Consider the following 21,454-nt stretch of genomic DNA (forward strand, 5'->3'; position numbering starts at 1 on the left):
AGGCACAGTCTTGCTTCAGAAGAGGGACAGGAGGCAGAAATGGTTGTGGGGCTCTGGTGAGGAGGGAAATTTCCTGACCTGGGAGGTGAAGAGGGGCTTAATTCCTGGAAAGCAAAGATTGGAGAAGGGCCTACAAGCCTCAACTCCTGGTTTCTTTTTATGGATCTGAAAGGGAGTGTTGTCTTGTGGTTAAAGGTTGGCCTGGGAATCAGGACTGCTGGGACCTCCTGGCTCTAAGAGGGCGTGTGAATTGGGTAGCGGGTTCAGGGAGCTGCGACTCCCATGCTCTCTTAGCCGCTCTGCCAGCAGCAAATTTTGTGACCCTGGATTGATCTTAGGACTTGGTTTTCTTTTCTGTAAACTGTAGCTAATTACATTGATCCACTTGCAGGAGAGGCAGGGAAATCCTTGGGTCATGGGGACAGTGTGAGCATAGTGTCATTGTTTTCTACTCCAAAATTCATCATCCTGACTCTTCTCAGTGAAAGATAATTATAGCATTGGCCCCTAAGCCTGATCCATGCCTGTGCACTCTCCTCTGCTTTAAGTTGTTGACAAGTTTTGGGGGAAAGGGAGAGGAAGGGACTTGAGGCTGGGGCTTGGCCCAGGCTTGGGCAGGCCATGTTGTTGCAGTATGCCAGGTCCCAAAGGGCTCTGCAAGCCCCTGTGAGTGAGGGCAGTACAGCCCCATTTCACAGACGAGGAAACTGAAGTACAGAGAACTGAAATTTGTCTGGGGGTCTGGAGCAAGCCTGTAGCACAGGAGTCTGTATCCAGGAACGCTGACTGTCAAACCTACCTCCCTGAGCCCGCTAATGTCCCCTTTCCTCTGTTATACTAAGAAGAGAATCCAGGAACTTGACTCTCCATTGCCCTGTCCTGTAAGTACTAGGCCCTGCTCCCTTACAAAAGCCAGGGACTCTTCACACCTTCCCCCAAGACTCTCTGGTCCTGCCATGATCATAAATAAGTTTGTAAATGTAGACGAATCTCTGGGCCCGGTACAGAGGGGATCCCTCTGCTAGTGCAAATGACCATGGCTCGGAAGTCTATGGGGTTGTTCCAGTCTACAGTGACTGGGGACCCTGCTCTTCATACTGGATGATTCTTTGCTTCATCCTTCAAATGATACTTACCTCTTGAGTTTGCAAGGTCTCTGGGGCCGGGCTGGGTGTCCCACCCAGTGCAGCGGGGCTCTCTGTTCTGTTGCTACTGTGTGTGAACTCATGATCGTTGGACAGGTGCTGGGGGCACAGCATCTGCCAGGCCTCAGTTCCCCAAGCCCTCTTGCAAGGCACTGGAGCCAGGTCCTGAGAAGGGAGTGCCCTTCACATTTACACCCTCACTTACATCAACTGAGGAAGAAGCCCTGCCAGTTATGGAAAGCACTGTCTTGCCCCATCCCTGTAACGGGTGAGGGTAGGTGGGAGGCAAAGCCAGGTTTGGATGGCTCTGTGGTGCTCTTCTCCCTGTTTGCTGAGGACATTAGAGGCAGGTTTAAGAACCGCTCGGCTATGAAGCGGGTCAGGCAGGGAGCCAGCTCCTCAGCTGCTGTGACCAGGTGTCACTCTGAGTTCAGCTGGAGCTGGGCCAAAAGAAATCCCCTGAACATCTGGCCTGGCCCAGTGTCTGCAAATTGCTCTTGGTGGCTGAGCAGAAGGATGCAGGGCATGGGTTTTAGCCCAAGGGAAGCACAGGCATTTCCAAGCACATCCCAGTGTTCCCCACTGTGCCTGCAGAAGTTGCTTGCAGCAGGGATAATGGCACCTCCCTCCTGTGTCCTGCTGTGATGTACAGAATTCCCAGGCAGGGACTTCTGCGCTTGCCTCGTCCTCAAGCTCTGGCCAGCATCAGTCTTTGATATTGGCCTTGTCTGTAGTCTATAATGCACAGCTGGGGCTCATCTCTTTCTCAGCAGGCACTACAGTGTGCTCTGAGCTGCCTGATTGCTATCTCCTGCTCACTGCAGGGCTGTGCATTACAGTCACTTCTGCATCCTTTAAAAGGGCAATGGCAAGGTAGCCTAGCCCCAGCCTTGTCTACATGGAAAAAAGCAGTCTGAGCTTGCTGGCTGGTGAGTGCCTTGGCTGGAGTGAATCTGTTGTGTGCTGCATGGACTATACCCTGGTGATTCCAGAGAAGGCTTAGGGCCATGGGGCTAGCTTGGGTGCCTGCACTAGCAATAGGGCTGTAGTCATCTTTGTGCTCAGGTCTCTGCCTGGCCTCTAGTGCATGTTGGAGCAGCTCAAGGTTGCTTCAAGTGGTGCCCACAGGAAGAAGAGAATAGTTTCAGCACAGTACAGCCCTGCTGCATCCCTGAGTGCAGCTCTGCTGTAGCAGCAGGGAACGGGGCAGTGCAGTGGGCTCTGCTCCCACCCCCTGTCTGCCCCGTAGGATCCTGGTAGGGTCAAGAATAGCTGTGGCCCATGGGACTGCCCCTTAATGCAGAAGTCTCTCCCTGTTTGTGTCTGTAGGGCTGCTGGGAGTAAGCTGTGCCTGTGCTCGGGGACCGCGGTGGATCCAGCTGCCTCACAACAGGGGTACAAAGGGAGGTCCTCGGCACTCCTCCCAGCCCCATCAGGCCCTCAGTCTGTCAGGTACAATCCGTCCCTCTGTAACTCGCCCAAACAATCCAGGAGTCCTGCTCCTCCATTTCCAAACCTGATTGGCCCTGATTGCAGTAACTGGCAGGGGATGGCAAGTGATGGGGCTGGGTGGAGGGTGCTAGACCCACAGGCCTCCTCCCACAAGCCTTGGGAGCGGATAGGGGAGTCACCTCAACCCACCTAGGTGCTGGCCCTTCCTATTGACTCCCATCCCAGAGGAACTCTCTCTGGCACTTCTTGGTGGGACATTGGCTTGGGATTGAAACTCTGGTGTGGTCAGTCCAGACAGCAGCTTGTGTGTTAATTAGCGCTCCTGTTTACTGCGGTGATAAGCCTTGGAGTTGGGTATTGATGTGCAAATGTGAGAGCCCCATGATTTTCTGGCTCTTTGCTGTTAGAAAAGGCTCCCATTCAGATCAGCTGGCTCTAGAGCAGCCTCGCAGGGCCTGTTCCCGTGGCCTTCAGCAGTGTGGAGGCTGGACAGTTCCCTGGCCCTGATTTGGGCTGGGCTCGAGCATGGGATACGACAGCAGCATGGAGCCGGGGAATAGCGTCTGGAGTCCTGTGCCTGCCACCTCCACCCACTGAATCACCAGCCCCAGCCCTTGCAGCATCCCCAGCTGCATTTCCTTGTAGAGCTAATTGGAATGTAATTAAAAAAGGCTCATCAAAACCTCTAGGGATCAAGTCCTGCTGTGATTTAATCCTACACAATGGACTGAAGGTAATGGGGCTGGGCAGGGTGTGAATCCTAGTAGAAGATACTCCTTAGCTCCTTTAGGAAATAATCTTTGGTGGATAATAGTAAACACAAGCTACTTCCTCAGTGGCATCGTGATCCTGTCAAACACAAGCTGTACGGAGAATTAGAAGATCTAGTGTCTGTCCCCTAGGTTTATTCATCTGAGTGATCTCAGGTATGTCAGCTCCTCTCTCTATGCCTCAGTTTCCTTGTTTGTAGGAGGAGTCAATACACTTAAACTTCCTCTGTAAAGAGCTTTGAGATCTGCCAATGAAAGTTGCTGCAGAGATGTGTGGGTAGAAGGCTGTTTTATGCACACAAATGGCAGTTACACAGCTGGGCAAGAGCCATTTTTGGACTTGCACGCAGTTTGCAGTTCTTCCCCATATTTGGTGTGGACACACAAGCATGCACATGGCTACTGAGCATGCTCTGGTCAGGCAGGTTTGGAGCTCCAGAAACACTGGTTTGAGCTTAAGTCCCCAGAATTCAGCCCAGCAAAACTCAACAGGGAGAACACCCTGCCGTGTTTCATCCCAGGAGCCTAGTGTTGTTACCACTTACCCAGGATGCAGGAGACCCAGGTCTTATATTCCTCGCAAGCAGGGGGAGCTTAAATCTACATGTTTCACTTCCAGGACAAATGCTGTGACCACCAGGCTGTGGGCTGGGCACTGTCTCCTGTCTTCTCCAGGCCTTCTTCTGGAGCTGAATCACTGTCCCCTGCTTTTAATTTTAATTGGATAAAATGGCTAGAGGACAGTGGGGAAATCTGTGACCCACTGATAGCAAGGGTCTAGGAGAGAAAGCAGACCCTCTCCTTCCCAGGGGATCAGGCGTGTGCCACAGCTTCTAATTTATTCTTTTTCTCTTGCCCCATGTTTCTCCCTTGGTTCCCAGCTTCAGCAAGAGTGTGGGCTTGTGCCGAAGCTGTGGCTTGGTGCTCAGAGCACTGCTGGGAAGCTAAGAAGCTATAGGTTCACCCTGCTCCCCTCTTCCCCGCTCCTGGTGAGAGGAACCTAGAATTCAGGTCTCCTGGTTCCTGGGCAGGTGTCTGCAGGGCTAAAGCAGAGAAGGGATCTAATGCCTGCTAGTCATGGGGTTTGCACTCATCCAGGAATGCATGGAGTCACATACCTGCCTGGCCAGAGCACAGGCCTCCCGGCAGTGCTGTGGATGTTCATGTGGCCACACTGCATGTGGAATAAGATTGCGAACTTTGTGCATGAGCCAGTGGCAGCAGCTACAAAGTGGCCTAGCTGTCTTTTTGGGTGCTTCAAGCAAAATTGGATTCTGCCCTAGTGTGAGTGGGGCACAGCTTTGGACACAGCCTCATTTTCCCTCAGTGTCACTTGCTGCATTTTGTTCTTTTGGAGAACAGATTCCATGTGTCATCTCTCTGTGCAAGGTGCTTCACTGAACAGTGGGCGATTTTTTTTTTCCCCATAGGCACCTTGGAATCAGGAGAGATTGTCACCAGGCTACTGTTTTATTTATGCTTGTGGCCCGATTTTTTTATTTATTTATTTTTTCCCCCTGACTTCTACCCCTGGACATCCCTCCCTCAGCACCAATAATGCTACTCTGAGGCAAGTGGCTCCATCCTGGCTTAGTGGGAAGAGGGTCCCTCACTGATGTGCTACCACATCGCTGGACCCAGTGTGCCTGGGAGTCCCTTGGAGCTTTTCCCTGACTGCTGTCTGAGGGCTACAGACCCACCACGAGAGGTTGGTGGTTTGTAATATGCTCCAATGTCCAGTTGCAGTAGGGGTGGCTCAGCACCATGGGCTAGCAAAGCTGTGGCACTTCCTTGCTCCCAGCTGCCTGCTGTGTGGCTAATGGGCCGTGTGGGAGCCCCGCTTTCTGTCTGACCTAGTTTCTTTCCTGCCTGCAAGTTTCTGCAAGCCAGACAAATGCTGCGGTGCTACTCAGCCATTATTTGAGGCATATTCACTTGTACAAATGTATGTACATATTTGAATGCATGCCACATGCAGACACATGCCAAGAAGCAGGTGTGTACCAGGGTCTGTGTGCCTGCATATGCACTCAGATGCACAAGCCAAGGTGTCTGTGCAGGTGGCATGCACGTGTACTACACATGCAAGCACACATTCAAATCAATGCTACTCCTCCCCCATGACCTCCCTCTCTTTTCAGCTGGCAGGATTGGTAAAAACGTAGGTACATGTGAAGTGGAGATGTGCCGGGTCCTGTGATGTGAGTGTGTGTGTGTGTGGTGTGTGTGCATGTGGGAAAGAGGCAGGGACTCCCACAGTATTTAGCCATGGTATCTGGGCTTGCCCTGCTGAGTCCCTGGGAGGGAGGCAGTGGGAGGGGTGAGGATTGGTGATTTCTGTCCGTCTTCATGCCACAGATAGGGAGACTGGTGATGCTGGAGGATATCCTCTGCTCCCAATTCCACTTCCAGATTAGGAAGTGGAGCACCGTGGTCAGGACTCTCCCTGGGCAAGCGCAGGGCTGCTTCTCCCATCTGCTGTCTGGGCCTTCCTGTCTGTGGTCAGAGGGGCTGGGAAGGGAAACGCCTGGCAGGGGAAATGCCATGTATCTGGGTCCAAGAAGGCAGTTCTCCGTAAGCGTTCCTGAGGATAACTGTTCTTCTGGCGTGGTTTAGTACCGACCGAGGTGTTAGGGCTTTAAGCCCACTTTATGGAAATGGGAGGCTTCTCCCTAGCTTGCTCCTGCAGCCATGTGGCTGAAGGCAGTTGAAACTTTGGGGCATCCAAACCCCAAGCGTCCAGGCTTGGGCCTGCATGTAGGATGCCTGCCAAAAGACGTTGGAAATATCTGAAGCCCTTCATGGGAGTGGAGGATGTTTGCCAGTTGTAGGGCCACTTATGGTTTTGGACTGACTCACGGATTTGGACTTGATTTGGCTTGGAGCACAAATTTTTTAAAGAAAGGTCAGAGGGGCTGGGAGAACAGGAGCTGTCCAGTATAGGGGCTTTCTCCTATACTGGACTATTCCTATAGCTTCCTCTCTCTTGGAAGAAGTGTCCTGTCGTCATCTTTAACCCCTGTTGTGCCAGGGAACTTTATGGCAGGCCGATGGGTCCTGCTGGGTCTTGATTGGGTGCTGTACATTGCTTGCCAGAGTTCCTCAAACTACCATTCCCCTCTGCCCCCACTTCTTCGCCACTGGCACGTTAATGGAGATTTGGTTGTCTTCTTTTCCTGGTGGAATCAAGTTCTGTCTCTCCCTCTCTGGTGATTGCTCCTGTGCCTGTTTCCAGCCATCCCCTGGGAGTGCCACGCAGCCTAACAAAGGGGGACTTGCTCTTTCTAGCAGTATTTCAAGTCTGTTACATCTCAGCTGGTCCACGTTCCTTGTGTTGGATAACACCCCGAGAGGATCCAGGAGTCTGAAATGAAGCCAAGTCTTTATTAAGAGACCTAAGTACAGAAACGCAGCAGCAGCAGGTAACATTCTAGCTATATGCACATGGTCTGGCTTCCTGGGGCCTTCTCCAAACACCTCGTGTAGCCTGTGCTGCTCTGTCCTGTTCTGCGCAGGCTGTTCTCTCTTCTTGTTGTCATTATCTTTTGTTCAAGCATTTACTGACTTGCTGGGGCCAGACTATTAGATAGAGGCCACCTGAAGGATACAGCCACTATTGCCTGGACACTGCAGCCTGTGGGGTTGCCTGGTCATTCCTGTATGCTGCTCCAGCCCTGTTGGAGCACCCTTTAGTTAAGTGGCATCCTGTTGGCCCTCTGTGTTGTTCGTGTACCTTGTTTCTGACCCTCCCATCTCAGGCCGCTGGTGGCTCAGCAGCTTCCTGATCCTGGCCTTGGCTCTGTCTGTCTGTCTGCTACTACTCTGCAGTTGTCTTTGGTTTTGCCTCAGCCACACCTTTGAGTCTGTAGGTGCCTTTTATCTCACTCTTGCCTGGACTGTTGCCTTTTGCTGTTGTTTCTTTGGCTGTTGGAGAGAGAGAGGTAGGGTGGCTCACCTGCACATAATGGCTTCAGATCTGGGGCTCTTGTAGCAGGTTGCTTGCCAAATACTTGCCTTTCACCTCTGTCATGCTTCTGAGTCTTCATTCTACAGACTTCAGTCCCTGTGCTGGACTGCCATGTAGCAGTCCTGTGGTCCAGAATTGCCATGTCCTGTTGTCCAGAATTGCCAGGTAAATTTTAGACCTATGTCATAGTCCTGGGTTATCCCTTTCTTGATACCTTCTCTAGGGAAAAAAAAGGTTGTTAGCTATAATCCTGGTGCCTGAGGGTCTGGATCAGTTGTGCAGAGGCTGAACACTTGCCTTTAAGTTGCCCCTTTGTGCCTGAGCTTGCCTTCTAGGTGTCTCTCTCCTTGACATATATATCTTTGTATTCTGTTAGAATACAAGCCGAGGTCCATGGACGCTATTCTCTTTCCTTTCTCTCCGATTGGGGATATTGTGCTATCCGTTACTTGCATTGCCCTGTTGCCCAGCAATGGGCACTACTTCAGTGGTCAGCTTCTGTAAACACCAGGTGATAACATCTCTTGCTTCTTATTTATAGCCAGCATCCTATCTCCTGGCCACGGAATGATTTCATTGTACAGCATGAGTATTCAGTCACATTTCTCCCATCTAATATTGCTGCTTATCAGTGTTGCTAGGATTACACTGCAGCTGGCTTTGCAATCCAGCTGGAATGAAATTCATTGTCCATCTAGTAGCGTGGGTGTACATACAGCTGCTGAGTGACTGGCAGTGCTTTCTGCACCGTGTATGTACTGAGAGTGTTTGAGCCTGCTAGAGCAGTCATGTCAAACTTGCCTCCTGTCCTGGGCCAAATCTGGACCATGGGGTCCTTGCAAGCTGGATCCAGCTGGGCTGGTGGCTGGGGAGGTAGGGCTGCAGTGCTGGTGATGGGCAAAGTGGCCAGAGGGCAGCTGGGGTGTCAGTTTTTTCCTCTTGGTGCAGATTTGCCATGTCCACTGGAACCCAAGGGCCCTGGATTTTGTGGCAGGACTCCCCCGCAACCCCCACATTGCATCAGTAAGTAGCCCAGCAAGTTGGATGCAACTGCTCCACAGGCTGGAAGTGGCTCATAAACAGTATGTTTGACACCCCTGGGCTACAGTCACACTGCAGAGAATTGGGTGCTTGGTACATATTCAGTTGTGGCTTTTACTATTGCTTTATTTGTTTCTTCTGGGGTAGCTGCAGGGGGACAGACAGTGGTTCTGTTTCCTATATACCTTGCAACATTGTCTGTAGACTGGGCACTTTTCTTTCTGCCTTTCCTGCTGCTTTCTGTAGTATATGAACTGAAGTGTGATGTCTGCACTCGGTTATTCTCTCTGTGCTCAGCCTTTTGGTTCCTTTAGCCTGACCACTTGTGTTTATTCTGTACAAGTGGCTGTCATGGTTATAATCCTGTCTTTGGGTAGGTTAGCCAGCCCTGCTCTTTGGAGGTATTTCTCTAGGGTTAGACCTCCGTGTCTCAACACTTGCTCCTACAGACAAGCCTGTCTGTAATGACCTCCTTCACGTCTTCAAAGTGACATGTAGATGACAGAGTTCTCCCTCCTGTTTCTTGGTGTCAGGTAAAATCCCAGTGTTTCTCTATGGTCTCATTCTGTCTAAGTTTGCAGCAGTCGTCACACACCTTTATTAACTGTTCCAGCATTTCCGGCATTATCCCTGGCAGCTGTATCTCAGTCACTTTGGGCTAAACCCTATTTTCCTTCGTGTGTCTAAGTGGTATTTATGTAGCTACCATTTTTGCATAATGGCAGTGTTTGGCACTTGCCCATAGTTTGGATTCTATTTGCATTTGCTTAGCTGTATTCACCCTGTAATTTCCTTCTGAACGTGCTCAGCAGGCTGCAGTCTGCCCAGTGAAGGCTCCAGTGTGGAAAAAATTACCTGGGTATGGATGTAATGCCAGGGCATTACCAAGGCTTCAGTTGCAGAAAAACCCAATTTGTATGTGGTGGGGGCAGAAAGGACCTTGACACTCTTTAACCTAATACCTAATAGGTAGGATACTTGAAGGGTGGGTGGTGGTTCTTGTTTCCCTTATCCCTCAAACCTAGGAATTGTTTGAATCTGCACCTCTGACTTCCCAACACGATGCTCCAACCACCTGGACCCAGACTACGCAGCGCACTCTCCAGCCTCTTCTTGGAATTGGCCTGCTGGCAGCCAGGAGGGGAGGAAATGTGGAGCCAAGTAGAGGAGAGCAAGCTAGAAGGAGGCTTGCTCAGTGAGGTGAATATTGTCCTGGAAGGGAAAGGGGCCACAGCTCTACCTCTCCCTCTGAGGAGGGTAGACACTATCCCAGTGCTGTTCCTGTTTTAGTTGTTTTTGTTTTAATGAAGATGAAGTGCAAAGTTCAGGAAAGTCTTTGGCAGCTAGCGACCAGAGTCAAGGGCCTCTTTCTTCCAGGACATGGGAGGGGATACTACTCTATTCACTGTTGGTTAGGCCTCACCTACAGTACTGTGCATAGTTCTGGGCTCATCTGGTACAACCCCTGCAGGAATGCTGCTTCTAGATCATCCCTGCCTAATTCTTATCCAGCCTCCTCTTGAAGATCTCTGATGAAGGAGATTCCACCACTTCCCTGGGTGCAAGTGTTGAGAAGGGATCCAGTGGAAATGAATTGCTTCAGTGGTAAGGAAGTTTTTCTTGAGATCCACTTTAAATCCACTTCGGTGAAATTTTGAAGCTGTTGCTTCCTGTCTGCAGCAAGGGGAAAAAGTTGTTCTCCTTTTTTCTTTGCAGCAACTTTTCAAATATTTGAACCCTGCTATTGTGTCCTTCCTTAATCTCCTTTTCTCCAAGCTAAACATGCTTGGTTTCCTCAACCTGTCCTCATATACCTTGTCTTCCAACCCTTTTTTCATTTTTAGCACTAATCTGGGCCCTCTCTAGCTTCTCCATGTCCTTCTTAAAATGTGGAGCCCAGAACTGCTCCCAATACCCCAGATGAGGCCTAACCCATGCTGTGTGACCCTATTATGTCCTGTCTTGCACCCAAATGCTTCAGCTGGCATACCCAAAAATTGCATTCCCTTTTTTATGACTGTCTCACAACTGATTCATGTGGAGTTTGGGATCCACCAGAACCACTAGACCCTTCACAGCAGCACTGCCTCCCAGCTGGCTAGTCTGTATTTTTGTATTTATGCATTTGGTTATTCTTCCCTTTTAAAAAAAAAAAAAAAAATACCAGTGGTACCAGTGTGTGACGCAGGGGAGAGGGCAACCTTTTTGGCTGGCATGCCACAAATTAGCCTGGACCCTTCCCAAATGCTTCTCTGACCCCCTTTCCCTGCCTGATATTCTACTTTGCTTTCCGCTCCCTGTCCAGTCTGCCACCCATCTTTCATGTGCCACACACAGGCTGCCCATGTTGCAGGTTGGCTGCCCCTGATTGATGGCATCCACTTTGTGACCAGCAAGCAGGCAGGTGGGCTAATAGTTGATCCTGACTTACCTTGGTGTAAGTGAGAAAGGCATTGGGCCCAGTGGGGTCACTCATTTACAATGATGAGATGATAAAGGTGCTAGTTAAATGGGTGGAAATCTGTATTAGTCCAGTGAAATCTCTCCAGCAGAGTTGCTTCAGATTTTATACTGGAGTGACCTAGAACAGCATGTGGACCATGACACTACATCACATTGCATCCATGGAGGCTCTGCACCACTGACTTCATTGAGAGTTTGTGTGTATACCTAGAGATTGGCACTATAACATGTACCCTAAGTTGGCAGTATTGGGGCAGCAGAGCCTAGTGTTCCTGTTGGTTGTCATACGCCATGCTCCATGCTGTCTCTCTTGGATGAATCCTGCTGTCTCCACCAGGCGGGGCCAGGTGGGAAGGGTGAAAGTGCTGAGAAAGGACATACTTTATTTTGCCTTCTGTCCATCAGCAAAGCCTGAAGCTCACCTGGGGTAGTCAGTCTGCTCACGGGCAACAATTTGGTTTTGTGTCCTACCCTCATCCCTCCTATTCTTGCTTCTTCTGGCCTCTCATGACCCTTTGCAGAGCTGAGGCAGCCATGGCTGAATGTAGAAAGGGCCCTGTTGCCATTTCTTCAGTTGTCTAGACTCCTCTAGGTGGGCTGCTGTGCAACATGCACTCTCTTCTCTCTCTGAGGCTGACAGTTGGATCCCCTCTCATTGCATCCATTTCTGCTGCAATTACCTTGCAAGCGCTTTCTGGGGGCGGCCGAGTTGGTGAATCCCAAGTATCAGGAGACTATAATAAGAAGCACATTTGATATTCTGAGAACTTGACGGTGCTGGAGTGAGAGAAGGGTGCGAGGGAACAGGGAAGAGACTGAGGCGGAGAGGTGTGGAGAGAAACTACTGACTTAGAAAGTGCTTGGCTTTCACTGTCTTCCTGAACCAGCAGCTTCTATATGGCCAAGGTGCCAAATGGAGCCTGTTTTCCTTTACCAAGTAGGCGTCTGTTGAAATTGTGTTCTTTGGGGCTGGATTTTTTTTTTTTTTTTTTTTTTTTTTTTTGCAGCCAACTGGCATGGTGGGAGGAGGCTAAGTTTGTTTGAAACATCTAGACCACCCCACAAAGCAAGCAGAGAATGGGCAGGTGTCTGCCACTCTGTCCTCTGCTAATGTATCCAATGCCTGTCCCCAGTGAGGGGCTGAAGGGACTTTCACCCAACCCTTGGACTCTGCTGAGACTACAGACGGGGGTTGGTGATGATGGTGGAGGCTTGTTCATGCTTATCCATTTGGATTGGGGTGGAGACCTGTCAAATTCATTGCATACATATCCTGTCCTGTCTTATGTATTTGACCATGGGGAGGTTTTTGCAGTGCACTGCAGAGCTAGTGGGCGGGCTGTGAGTTGGGATTGAGGGGTACTGGCAGGGCAGGGCTGGCATTGCAGGGAGCATGGTATGTCCTGACTAAGGTGCCTGGACAGATCAAGGGTGGGGAACAGTCTACCCAGGAGATAAGGATGCGGACACAGGAGATCAGATGGGGCTGTGAGACGAACGCTGCATGTTAGCAAGCCTGCTGCTGGCTGGAGTCCTGCCAGGCCTGAGTTTGCAGAGGTGCCTCTGACCAGAGCTGGCCCTTGGGGAGAAAGGGCAAGGGGGCTCTCTGGGCTACCAGGGGTGCCTCGGGTAAAGCAGGCTGATCTGTGCCCGACCTGCCCCTGCCACGCTGTAACTCATTCTCTTCTCTATTCTCTTCAGGCATCTCCTGGACAAGGACACGTTCTCCAAGTCTGACCCATGTGAGTAGCAAAAGTGGCTTGTTTTGAGGGGGCCAGGGAGTATGGGGTGGTGGTGGGTCTCTGGTGAATTGTCCCCAGCCGGGACATTAAAAGTACTTGCGGGGGGACTCAAAAGGGTCAGATCTCGGGGATCAATTCAGTGGTTGTCAAAGTTTGAGGAGGTGCTTTAAAGACTGTCACACTCTGGGGTGACAGGCTCACAGGTAAATCTCTGCCCCTCCTACTCCCTATTTCATAGATTTCATAGACATTAGGGCTGGAAGGGACCTCGGGAGATTGAGTCCAGCCCCCTGCCCCAGGGGCAAGTCAACTAGGGTCAAAGGATCCCAGCAAGATAAGCCTCCAAACCCTGACTCCTGGGTTTTATTCCTACCTTGAGGAGCAAAGTGGGATCTAGGCTACAGAGAGCAGGGCCAAACATACAACTTTGCCTCCTATTGAGTATCCTGGGACTCGGTGTGGTTGGATTGAGGCAGGACACTTGAATTGCTAGCCCCAGGATCCTGTGGTTAGAGGCCTGTACTCACTGGTCCATGAGCCCATGGCATGGCAGCAGGTAGTAGTGCTGGCATAAGGCAAGCTGGGGTCAATTGGGTCTTGGAGGAGGATGAAAACCCAGATTCTCTCCAGGACAGGATGTGGGATGTTTTAGGCATACCCAAACTCCAGGGCATGACAGACTGGGACCCACACCACGGAGTTCATGGCTCTGGGGCATGGGGCACACCATGCAGTGCAGGTCAGCAGCACTGATGTTTGTCCCTGGGTCTCCATGCCAGTCGCAGTGCAGGGAGTGGAGGGGTTCTGGCCATCTGGGACAAGACGGTAGGGTCTGGAAAAAAGACTAGGTGTGGGGGATGTCTGCCACAGAGGTGGAGGCGGGGAGTCTGAGAACGGTGGGCTCCTTCCACCCACCAGCAAAGTAAAATCAGACTAAATCTTCAACTGAGAAACAAAATAGTGGAAAAGTTCTTACAACTCAGAGAAAACGTGGGTGATAGGTTGGGCTGAGGGGCCAGGGACATTGCAGGGTATTTTCATAGGACCAGCTTTTCCAGCCCCCAGATTAAATTGCAGTTCAGTGTAGGTGCTACCATCTCAAACCAGAGCTGTTCTCTGCACTTCTTTGCTGCACAGCTGTAATATAAATATCCCCTCTGAGAAAAGACATTCAGGCTATTAGAGCACTCCCACCTTCACGGGAGTGGGAACCACATAGTGAAATTGCCTGGTAAACGGCCCCTTGGCTTAGTAAATAGCATTATAATCGAGTCCATACCATCTTGATTCGTCTCCAAATGACAATTTCCTGGGAGTGCCTCTTTTCTCTATCCGTCTGTCTCTTTGTCTCTCCATAAATCTCCTTGGTTTAGCGTATAGCTCACTGTCTTGATATGAACTGGCACCAACTTGGGGACCGGGAAGAGGCCTGGTGGGACCCGTGGTTTGCAGGAAGTACATCCCCAGGGCTTTGTCATTTAGTAGCCAGTGCAAGTGGACAGTCAGACCATGCATATGAGGCTGCCTTAGAGCTGTTGTCTGTGGTGGGTGCTGGATGACTTGGGGGGGCTGGGGTGGGGGCTGTAGAGTCTTGATCACTGACCAAGGGTAGTATTGATTGGGAGCTGTGTGTTTGCTCCTGTGCAAAATGAATGTGCTGGATCCAAGCCCAGTCCTAAGGCAGGCACTGATATCTCCTTGGTACGTCTCAATAGAGGAGCCTGGGATTGAATGGGCCACAGAGACCAGATTCCCCTCTCAGTTCCTCCACGTTTTGGACCAGAAGCACCCCTAGGAGGAACAGGAGGATCCTGGAAAGTCCCCGTTTTCCCCCCATCCTGCTAGGAACCACTGAACGGGAGCTGTACCAGCTGCGAGAACAGGACAGCTCAGATGACACCGACCTCAGGGAGGACTAGTCAGCCATCCTGCCATTATCCCATGTGACCATCCCATCCAGTCATTGCCCCATGGACCATTAGGGCAGAGCAGTGCTAACAAAGGCTATCGTGGTATGCTGGGGGGAGGGTGGCATTATTTCAGTTTGACTGTGAGGTTTGCAGTCCTCCTATCCAGCCCGTTAACATGAGCTGGGTGGTAGTAAGGGGGGCACATGGTGTTTTTTTTAGAGGGAACAATGGGGGACACTGACATTGCTCATTGAGAGACTAGTAAGTTTGGAGTGATGGCTCAGGAAATGTATGAGAGGTGACGGGGAGGGTGGTGATCTCTTTTATTGGGCCAACTGTTCAGCTGAGAGAGATGTTTGGCAAACTGTTGGTCATGAAACACCTTCTTCAGGTCTGAGAGAGAAGTAGACCAGGCTAAGCTAAATACCAGCCCCCCTCCCTTGGCTTGGGGACGATTGCTTTGGGCTTTCAGTCATTTGGCAGGTCATTAAGGTGCTGCAGTCTTCTCCTTCATGTAGGGGTTAACACAGCATTTCAGGGCAGCTTCCATGGCAGGTTCAGCTGGAAGGACACTGAGAGGGGGTCTTGGTGCGACTGCATTCACTGTTTCTGGGGGATTGGTCAGGCTCCAGGACTTGGCATTTCCCCACCCCGTCCCCACAAAAGGAGCCAGACCTGAATTGCCCCAAGCCCCCAGATCCCTCCCTTCACCTGGGGTCCCCCTTCTCTCCAGGGCTGCCAGGGGGAGTGCTGCCCCACATCCCTGATCTGAAGCTGCTCCCCCCCTCCCTGCAGCCCAGACAAGAAGGGGAAGAGCTCCTAGGACAGGAATCCAGGAGGGAAGAAAAGCTATTCATCACCTGGTGGTTTGTCTTGGCTGGTGTAGAGAAGTGCAAGTAGAGCAGCTGGAGAGAGAGGAGAATCTGTTGTGGGTCCCACCCTCCCCCAGCAGCCATCTCACTCTGTGGCTTGAGCCCCTCCAGAAATGCAAATCACACAGCCAGAACGGCTTCAGTACAGTCGCAGGGGCTTCTCCTTGCACTCGGTTGAAGCCAGCACTTGCTCTGCCTAGGCAGCCCCCAAACCCTTTGAGCTTTTAAACATCCAGCCTTCAGACTGGAGCTGGAGCAGGGTGGGAAGTAGGCAGGAGATGGGACTCCCAGGGCTTTACTGCTAGCAGCTGGGCAGAGACACGGGAGGGGACAGTTCTGGCTTCAGTGCTGGCTGCTTCCAGGGGGTCGGAGCAGATTCAATAGGAGAGGATTTAGATAGAGCAGCAGAATGCCAACTGCAGGAGGGGGACCTGGCTGAAGATGTGCCTGTGGGCCTCAGGAGGATGGTGCTGGAAAACAGTGAACCGCGGAGGGGTGGGGGAGTGCTCTTTGCTCCGGGAGGGAGCCAGTGGGCATCCAGTCCTTTGGGGAAAAACCTACTCAAACCTCCTTAGGAGCAAGTCAGGCAGCCTTGCTCTGACATCAGTGAGGACATCCAGGACAGAAGGGGGGTTCGTATAACTGGCTTGGCCCTTCCAGGAGATAAGGGTGCAAGGTAGGATCATTTCCTGCAGCTGTGGGAGAGTGCAGGCCATCAGGTGTCTGGACGATGCTGTGCGTGGCTGCTCTCCTCTGGCCCTTGGCAGATGAGGGGGGTTATGCCTGTGAAAATCATAGTGGTTCAGTAAATCGTGGGGGGGGATGAGTGTCAGGGGTGGGGAGCTAAGGCTGCCACTCTTTCTCCCCATGTCATCTCCCTCCCCCATGCTGCTGCAGCCTGGCATGTTCCTCAGGTAGACCCCTTACCCTGGGGTCACCAAAGCAGCTTGTGTGCCTGGTGGTGGCTGATGCCAAGGACCCTCATGGAGGAACCCCTGGGGCTGTGGTACTTGCTGTCTCTGCCATGGATGTTCAATGTGAAACCTTTTGAGGGAATTCAGCTCTTGTCAGTAAGTCATGCCAGTGTAACAAGGCTCCTTGACTGTTATGCCAGGGTTAGTGTCTGCAGCAGCAACTGCTCCCACCGGGACTGCTGTTTTGGGCCCGAGGCAAGACTGCAGCTCAGCCCCTAGCCAGGCTGAGGAGGAGGGGGAAGAGGAAGGAGGTGATGCTTGCAGACCTGGCAGCTGGGACTGCAGAGGATGGGCATGCTTGGTTAGGACACTGTCAGGGGTGCTGTCTGTTCTGGTCTTCCAGTCCCAAGCCCTACCTTCCCATGCTCAAACCTTTCTCCTGCCATCTCAGCCATACCAGGATCTGGCTAGCTCAAGCACAGTCCCAACACCCCTCCTGCACTGTCTTTCAGCCAGCCTTACCAACCTGCAGCACCAGCCTGCCACACTGAGGCCCCAGAGCCCTTTCTCCAGCCCAAGAGGGAGCTTCAGGATTTGAGAATGGGGTCAGGGAGAGCGTTCTTTGCCTTTACAGGGTCTTGGGGAAGGTGGTGGGATTCTCCAGCCCTCTTGTCCCTCTGCACAGCGGGACATCATTGCCCTCATGAACCCCCTTCCCTCTACAGGGGAAGGGGAAGCCATGCATGGCAGGGCACATTGGCTTGTGGGCCATTTTTAGGCTGCTTCTTTCCCCATGTCTCTTCTTTGAGTTTGCAAATCCTCCCCATGCACCCCAGTGCCACTTGCAGCACGTGGTCTTTGTTTCCCAGAACAGCGTGTGATGTTTCTGTGCTCAATAAAACCCTGGTCTGGTTTTTCAAACAAATGAACGAGTTGTTTTTGGGGTTAGTTGGGCTTTACACAGAGGAGATCTCCTCCTTCCCGGCCCCTCTGGCACCTCCATCACAAGAAGGCCCTGATAGTTATTGTGTGAGGAAAAGCTGTTGCTGGGCCTGGTGCCAGCTGGGGGGCCTCTGCTGTCCAGGCTTCCAGAAACAGGGCCAAGAATTGAGGCAGGCTGGCATCCCTGCTCACTGGCCCTGGGTTGCAGAGCAGTGCAGCAGCATTGGTGCTGGCACATGTTGAGGCCCTTTGTTTGGAAAGGGATGTACATTTGGACAGTGCTGAAGTGCTCAGAGAGTGCTTCAGATTAGGGCAGGAGGTTTGAAGCTCTAGGTCAGGAGCCCTACCAGGCAGCCCATCCTGGACTCGTTGCCCAGTTGGCCACACCTGCTAGAGGCTCTTACTGGTAGCTCCTCCCTGGCTGATGAACCAGCTGGCTGCTGTTAGGGCCTTGATTAGCTGCCAGGAGAACAGGCTTCATATTTAAGCCCACCTGTGGCAGCAGCCTCAGGCCAGCCCACAGCTCTTTGGAAGGCCTGCCATGGGAAGCCTTCCTAAATCGTGTGCTTTTTGCTCTGGCTTCTGACCCTGCTTGGCTTTGGACTCTGGCTTTGGGAGCTCTGCTCAGCTTTGGTAACTTGGTACCTTGCTCCACAGCACTGACTTGACTTGCGGTTTGACTAGGACTCTGCCCCTGGCTCCTGTCCTCCCCTGGTGACCTAACCACTAGGTCAGCCCAGTCCTTACACTCTTCGCGTGTATGTCTGTCCATGCTCAGATGCTTCTTACACTGGTGTCTCAAGCCCATCATCCTGTTTGGGCTGCGTGTACCCTCGGGGACTGCAAAGCTTACCTTGGCCAGGGAATGAGCAACCGAACTTCAGCTGGAAGTGGCTGATGTACTGCTAAACAGATACATGCTGCCTTGCCAGAAGAGGCTGCTGTACTGAGCCTCAACCCCCATGGCTCACCCCACAGCCTGGTACCCTTCTGTCTTTCCCCATTCCTGGATACTACATGAGGGAGGAAATAATAACATTTGGATGCTTATCTTGCTGGGATCCTTTGACCCTAGCTGACCTCCTGCCACTGGGGCTGGGGGCTGGACTTGATCTTCAAGGTCCCTTCCAGCCCTAACATCTATGAATATCATGGTGCTACCACTCCCTTTTCCCCTTCTTTCTGCTGGTGGAAGGAAAAGGAGCTGGGTTTCTTCTACAGGAAAGGTTCATCTCTCCCATGAAGTAGAGGACAGACACAGCAGTAGTGGGGCTAGAAGGAGTGGTATCAGAGAGGAGAAATACACTTGGGATTGGAAATGGATCACAAGGGAAAGCTGGGGGATTGCTTTGCTCTCTGCAATGTTGGTTACAGCCATTATAAAACTCATTAATCTTCTTAATGCCTCTCCAGTGCTGAGCTAGTGGGAAGCTAGTGAAAGGCAGCCGGGCACTCCAGTGAAGGGATCTTAATTGGCTGCTTATATTTTCCTTCCTTCAGGCATGGTAGCTTTTTCCTCATCTTGAGAGCTTAGGCTTCACTCTGCCTCTTCCACCCGCATCATACAGATTACTGGAACTGCTCCAGGCTGAGCTTGAAAACAGCCATCGGGGACTTGAAGGGGTGGGAAGCTTGAGAGAGAGGACCCTGCTTCACCTGAGATCAGACCAGGGTGGGAGACCAAGGGGTGGAGGTTGTATCAGTCAGTGCCCCCTCAGTGCAGTGTGTCCCCATTTCTTGCATGTGGTCATTAAAGATCTGTTAGTCCCAGTGTCCTCTGAGCCAGTTCTTCTCCTATTAGCCAGTCTGTGCTGTGGTTCTCTATCCTGTGATCAAGGTTTTTCCTGTGTTCAGATTGAGACCATGATAAAGGTGTTATGAGGCCACAGCACCTGCAATGGCCCAGTGAGGCAGCCCTGTCCTTGCATCTCCTATGGAGTTGCTGCAGAGCCTGGGCAGAAGTTTTGGTGCTAACAGCAGAGACTGCTGTTGGCACAGCTACCCTAAAATCATGGCGTTCAGGGGCATCCCCGAGCCAGGCTCCTTGATCTGCTGAATGTCTGTTGCTGTGACAAAGGATAAATCCTGGTTTCAGCTTCCACTGTTCCTCTTATTGAACCAACAAAACTGCTTGCCAGATCCCCCTGGAGTGAGTTATCTTAGACCCCCTGCCAGGGTCAGGGAGCAGCTTCCAACTGGGCCAAGCTGATCAGGAGGCTGCGGCCCGGCTGGGGAAGGCTCCCTGTCTCCTCTGCTGAGAACAGCCACCACCTACGCACCACAGAGGCCCCGGTGTGCAGAATGCACAGGGGTTGGGTCCGGCCAATGTTTGTAGGGCCTCCTTAAAGCTAGTTGTGTAGCACCAGTGATCCCTGCTCTGAGCATGTGCATAGGAACTGCCTAAGCCCTCCTGAGAGATGCTCTGTCCACACTATGTAAAAGTATCCTGCAACCACCTTGGAGGAGCTGGGTTTGCACTAAGTTTGACCATCAGTGGGTGGGGGGCAGTATTTCTGCTAGACTGCCCCTGACTCTGCCCCTGATGATGGGGCAGTAGCTGCTGGTGTGCTCTGTACAATGCTCAGAGAAGGACTGTGATACAGGGATCCAACAGCCTGCGAGGAAGCTTATGTTGATGGTGTCAGCAGGTTGCAGTGGGCAGGGCAGGGGACTCAGGCTTCCTGACCCTGCTGTAGGGTGGCCTGGGTTTTGTTACATCCTTTCTCTGCATTTCAGTTTCCCCTTGGTTGTGAAGGGAACATCCCTCACTGGGATCTGTAGTGTGGTGAGGCCTTGAGCCTGGTTGGGCATCTGGGTGTTGTATGTAATACAAGCACCAAGCAATAGTTCTGCAGAGGCAGGGAGGATCACCAGAGACCCACTCTAGGAGCTAAAATTTTGGGCTCCCAAATTATACAGGGGAGGCTCAAGCCCACCTTCCTTTTCCTCTGTCTGGCTTTAGCTTTATCTCCTGAACCATAATCCCCAGTGGAGGCTAACCTGCTGCAGGATTCCCCCATCACACACTTCCTACAGGGCTGTTGCCTGCACTAACTCCCAGTCCTATTCTTTCTCTCCACAGTGTGCGTGCTGTACACCCAGGGCATAGAGACCAAGCAGTGGAGGGAGGTACGTACTGCACGATTTCTTTCCTGTTCATATGAGAGACTCCAGGGTTTTGTGGAGGAGAGGCAGGTGAGACCAGTGCCTAAGAGCTAAGGTGGTTGTTGGTGTCCATTCTCTTCTGCCACCCGTTTGCTCTGTGACCATGAGCAAGTCACTTCTTCCCTTTGTCTCAGTTTCCCCACCTGCCAATGATGTTGATGAGCCCGACCTAGCCCATGAGGCATCCTGAGAACCAGCGCAGAAGTGTCTGGGAGCCACCTTGCCTAATGTTCTTCATGAAGGGACACAGCAATTACTGGAGTTGGAAAAATGAGAAAAAAATCAGACAGACGTTCTCTTGGGGATTCAGCCTGTCCTCTTTCCCCACAGTCTCCTGCTTGGTGCTCAGCTGTTTATTCCCATCCAGAACGTGGAGAAGCACACATGCTTCCTCAGTTGCCGCCTTGCACTCAGTCTGTCCCTAGCTAGTGCCCTCAGGATGCAGTAATATGTGCATGTATGCACAGGAACCAGGGCCGAGCGCTGTGTGGCTGTGGTTCTGGGCAGATCCACATGTAAGTCTGCCCTTGTGTCCAACAGCGTGTATGTGTGTGCAGAAATGCATGTGGTTTAATTCTGAGTATATCTGTGTGCAAATCTGCTGGATATGTTTGTGTGTGAGAGGTGGAAGCCCATTCATGTGGGTGAGGTTGTGCATACGTGTGTGAGGGGGCTGGGAACCTATGTAATCTGTGGGTGAGGGTGTAAATATATGTCCATCTGGATGTGAGCTGGTGAGTGCAGGTGCACTTGTGTGTCTATGTGGGTGTGAGGTAGTAGATGTGGGGGTCCGTGTGTATGTCCATGTGTAGGTGGGGAGCCAGGGGTATAGCTGTATGTGTGCAACTGGGGACACATTTTGGTGGGTGGACATGTGCTGCAGAACCTATACAGCATGGCTCCTGCTCTTACTGCAATAGGAGGTCTTCGAGACCTGGGTCATCGTCAGGCTTTGTGCTGTACACAGCAAAACAGGGTACTCCTTGAGTACCAAGCTTGGCAACTGCTGAGCAAATGAGGAGCAACTTTTGTCTGTCTCTGAAGCTATGGCACCAGGCTGGGCCTGGCACA

At 51.8% G+C, this 21,454-nt stretch overlaps 1 protein-coding gene across 4 annotated transcripts in view; it reads left to right on the plus strand.

Annotated features, from left to right (window-relative positions):
• Positions 1-21,454, plus strand: part of LOC102576771 (copine-5) — a 151,104-nt gene that overhangs the window by 16,196 nt on the left and 113,454 nt on the right. For all 4 annotated transcript variants that reach the window (XM_006260045.3, XM_059717115.1, XM_019492606.2 and 1 more), the window contains exons 2-3: positions 12,540-12,580; positions 20,301-20,347. In XM_006260045.3, coding sequence (XP_006260107.1) covers positions 12,540-12,580; positions 20,301-20,347 — 88 coding nt within the window. The remainder of the gene's footprint in view (positions 1-12,539; positions 12,581-20,300; positions 20,348-21,454) is intronic.

The sequence above is a fragment of the Alligator mississippiensis genome, chromosome 14 (genome assembly GCF_030867095.1).
Source record: "Alligator mississippiensis isolate rAllMis1 chromosome 14, rAllMis1, whole genome shotgun sequence".
Lineage (NCBI taxonomy): Eukaryota > Metazoa > Chordata > Crocodylia > Alligatoridae > Alligator > Alligator mississippiensis.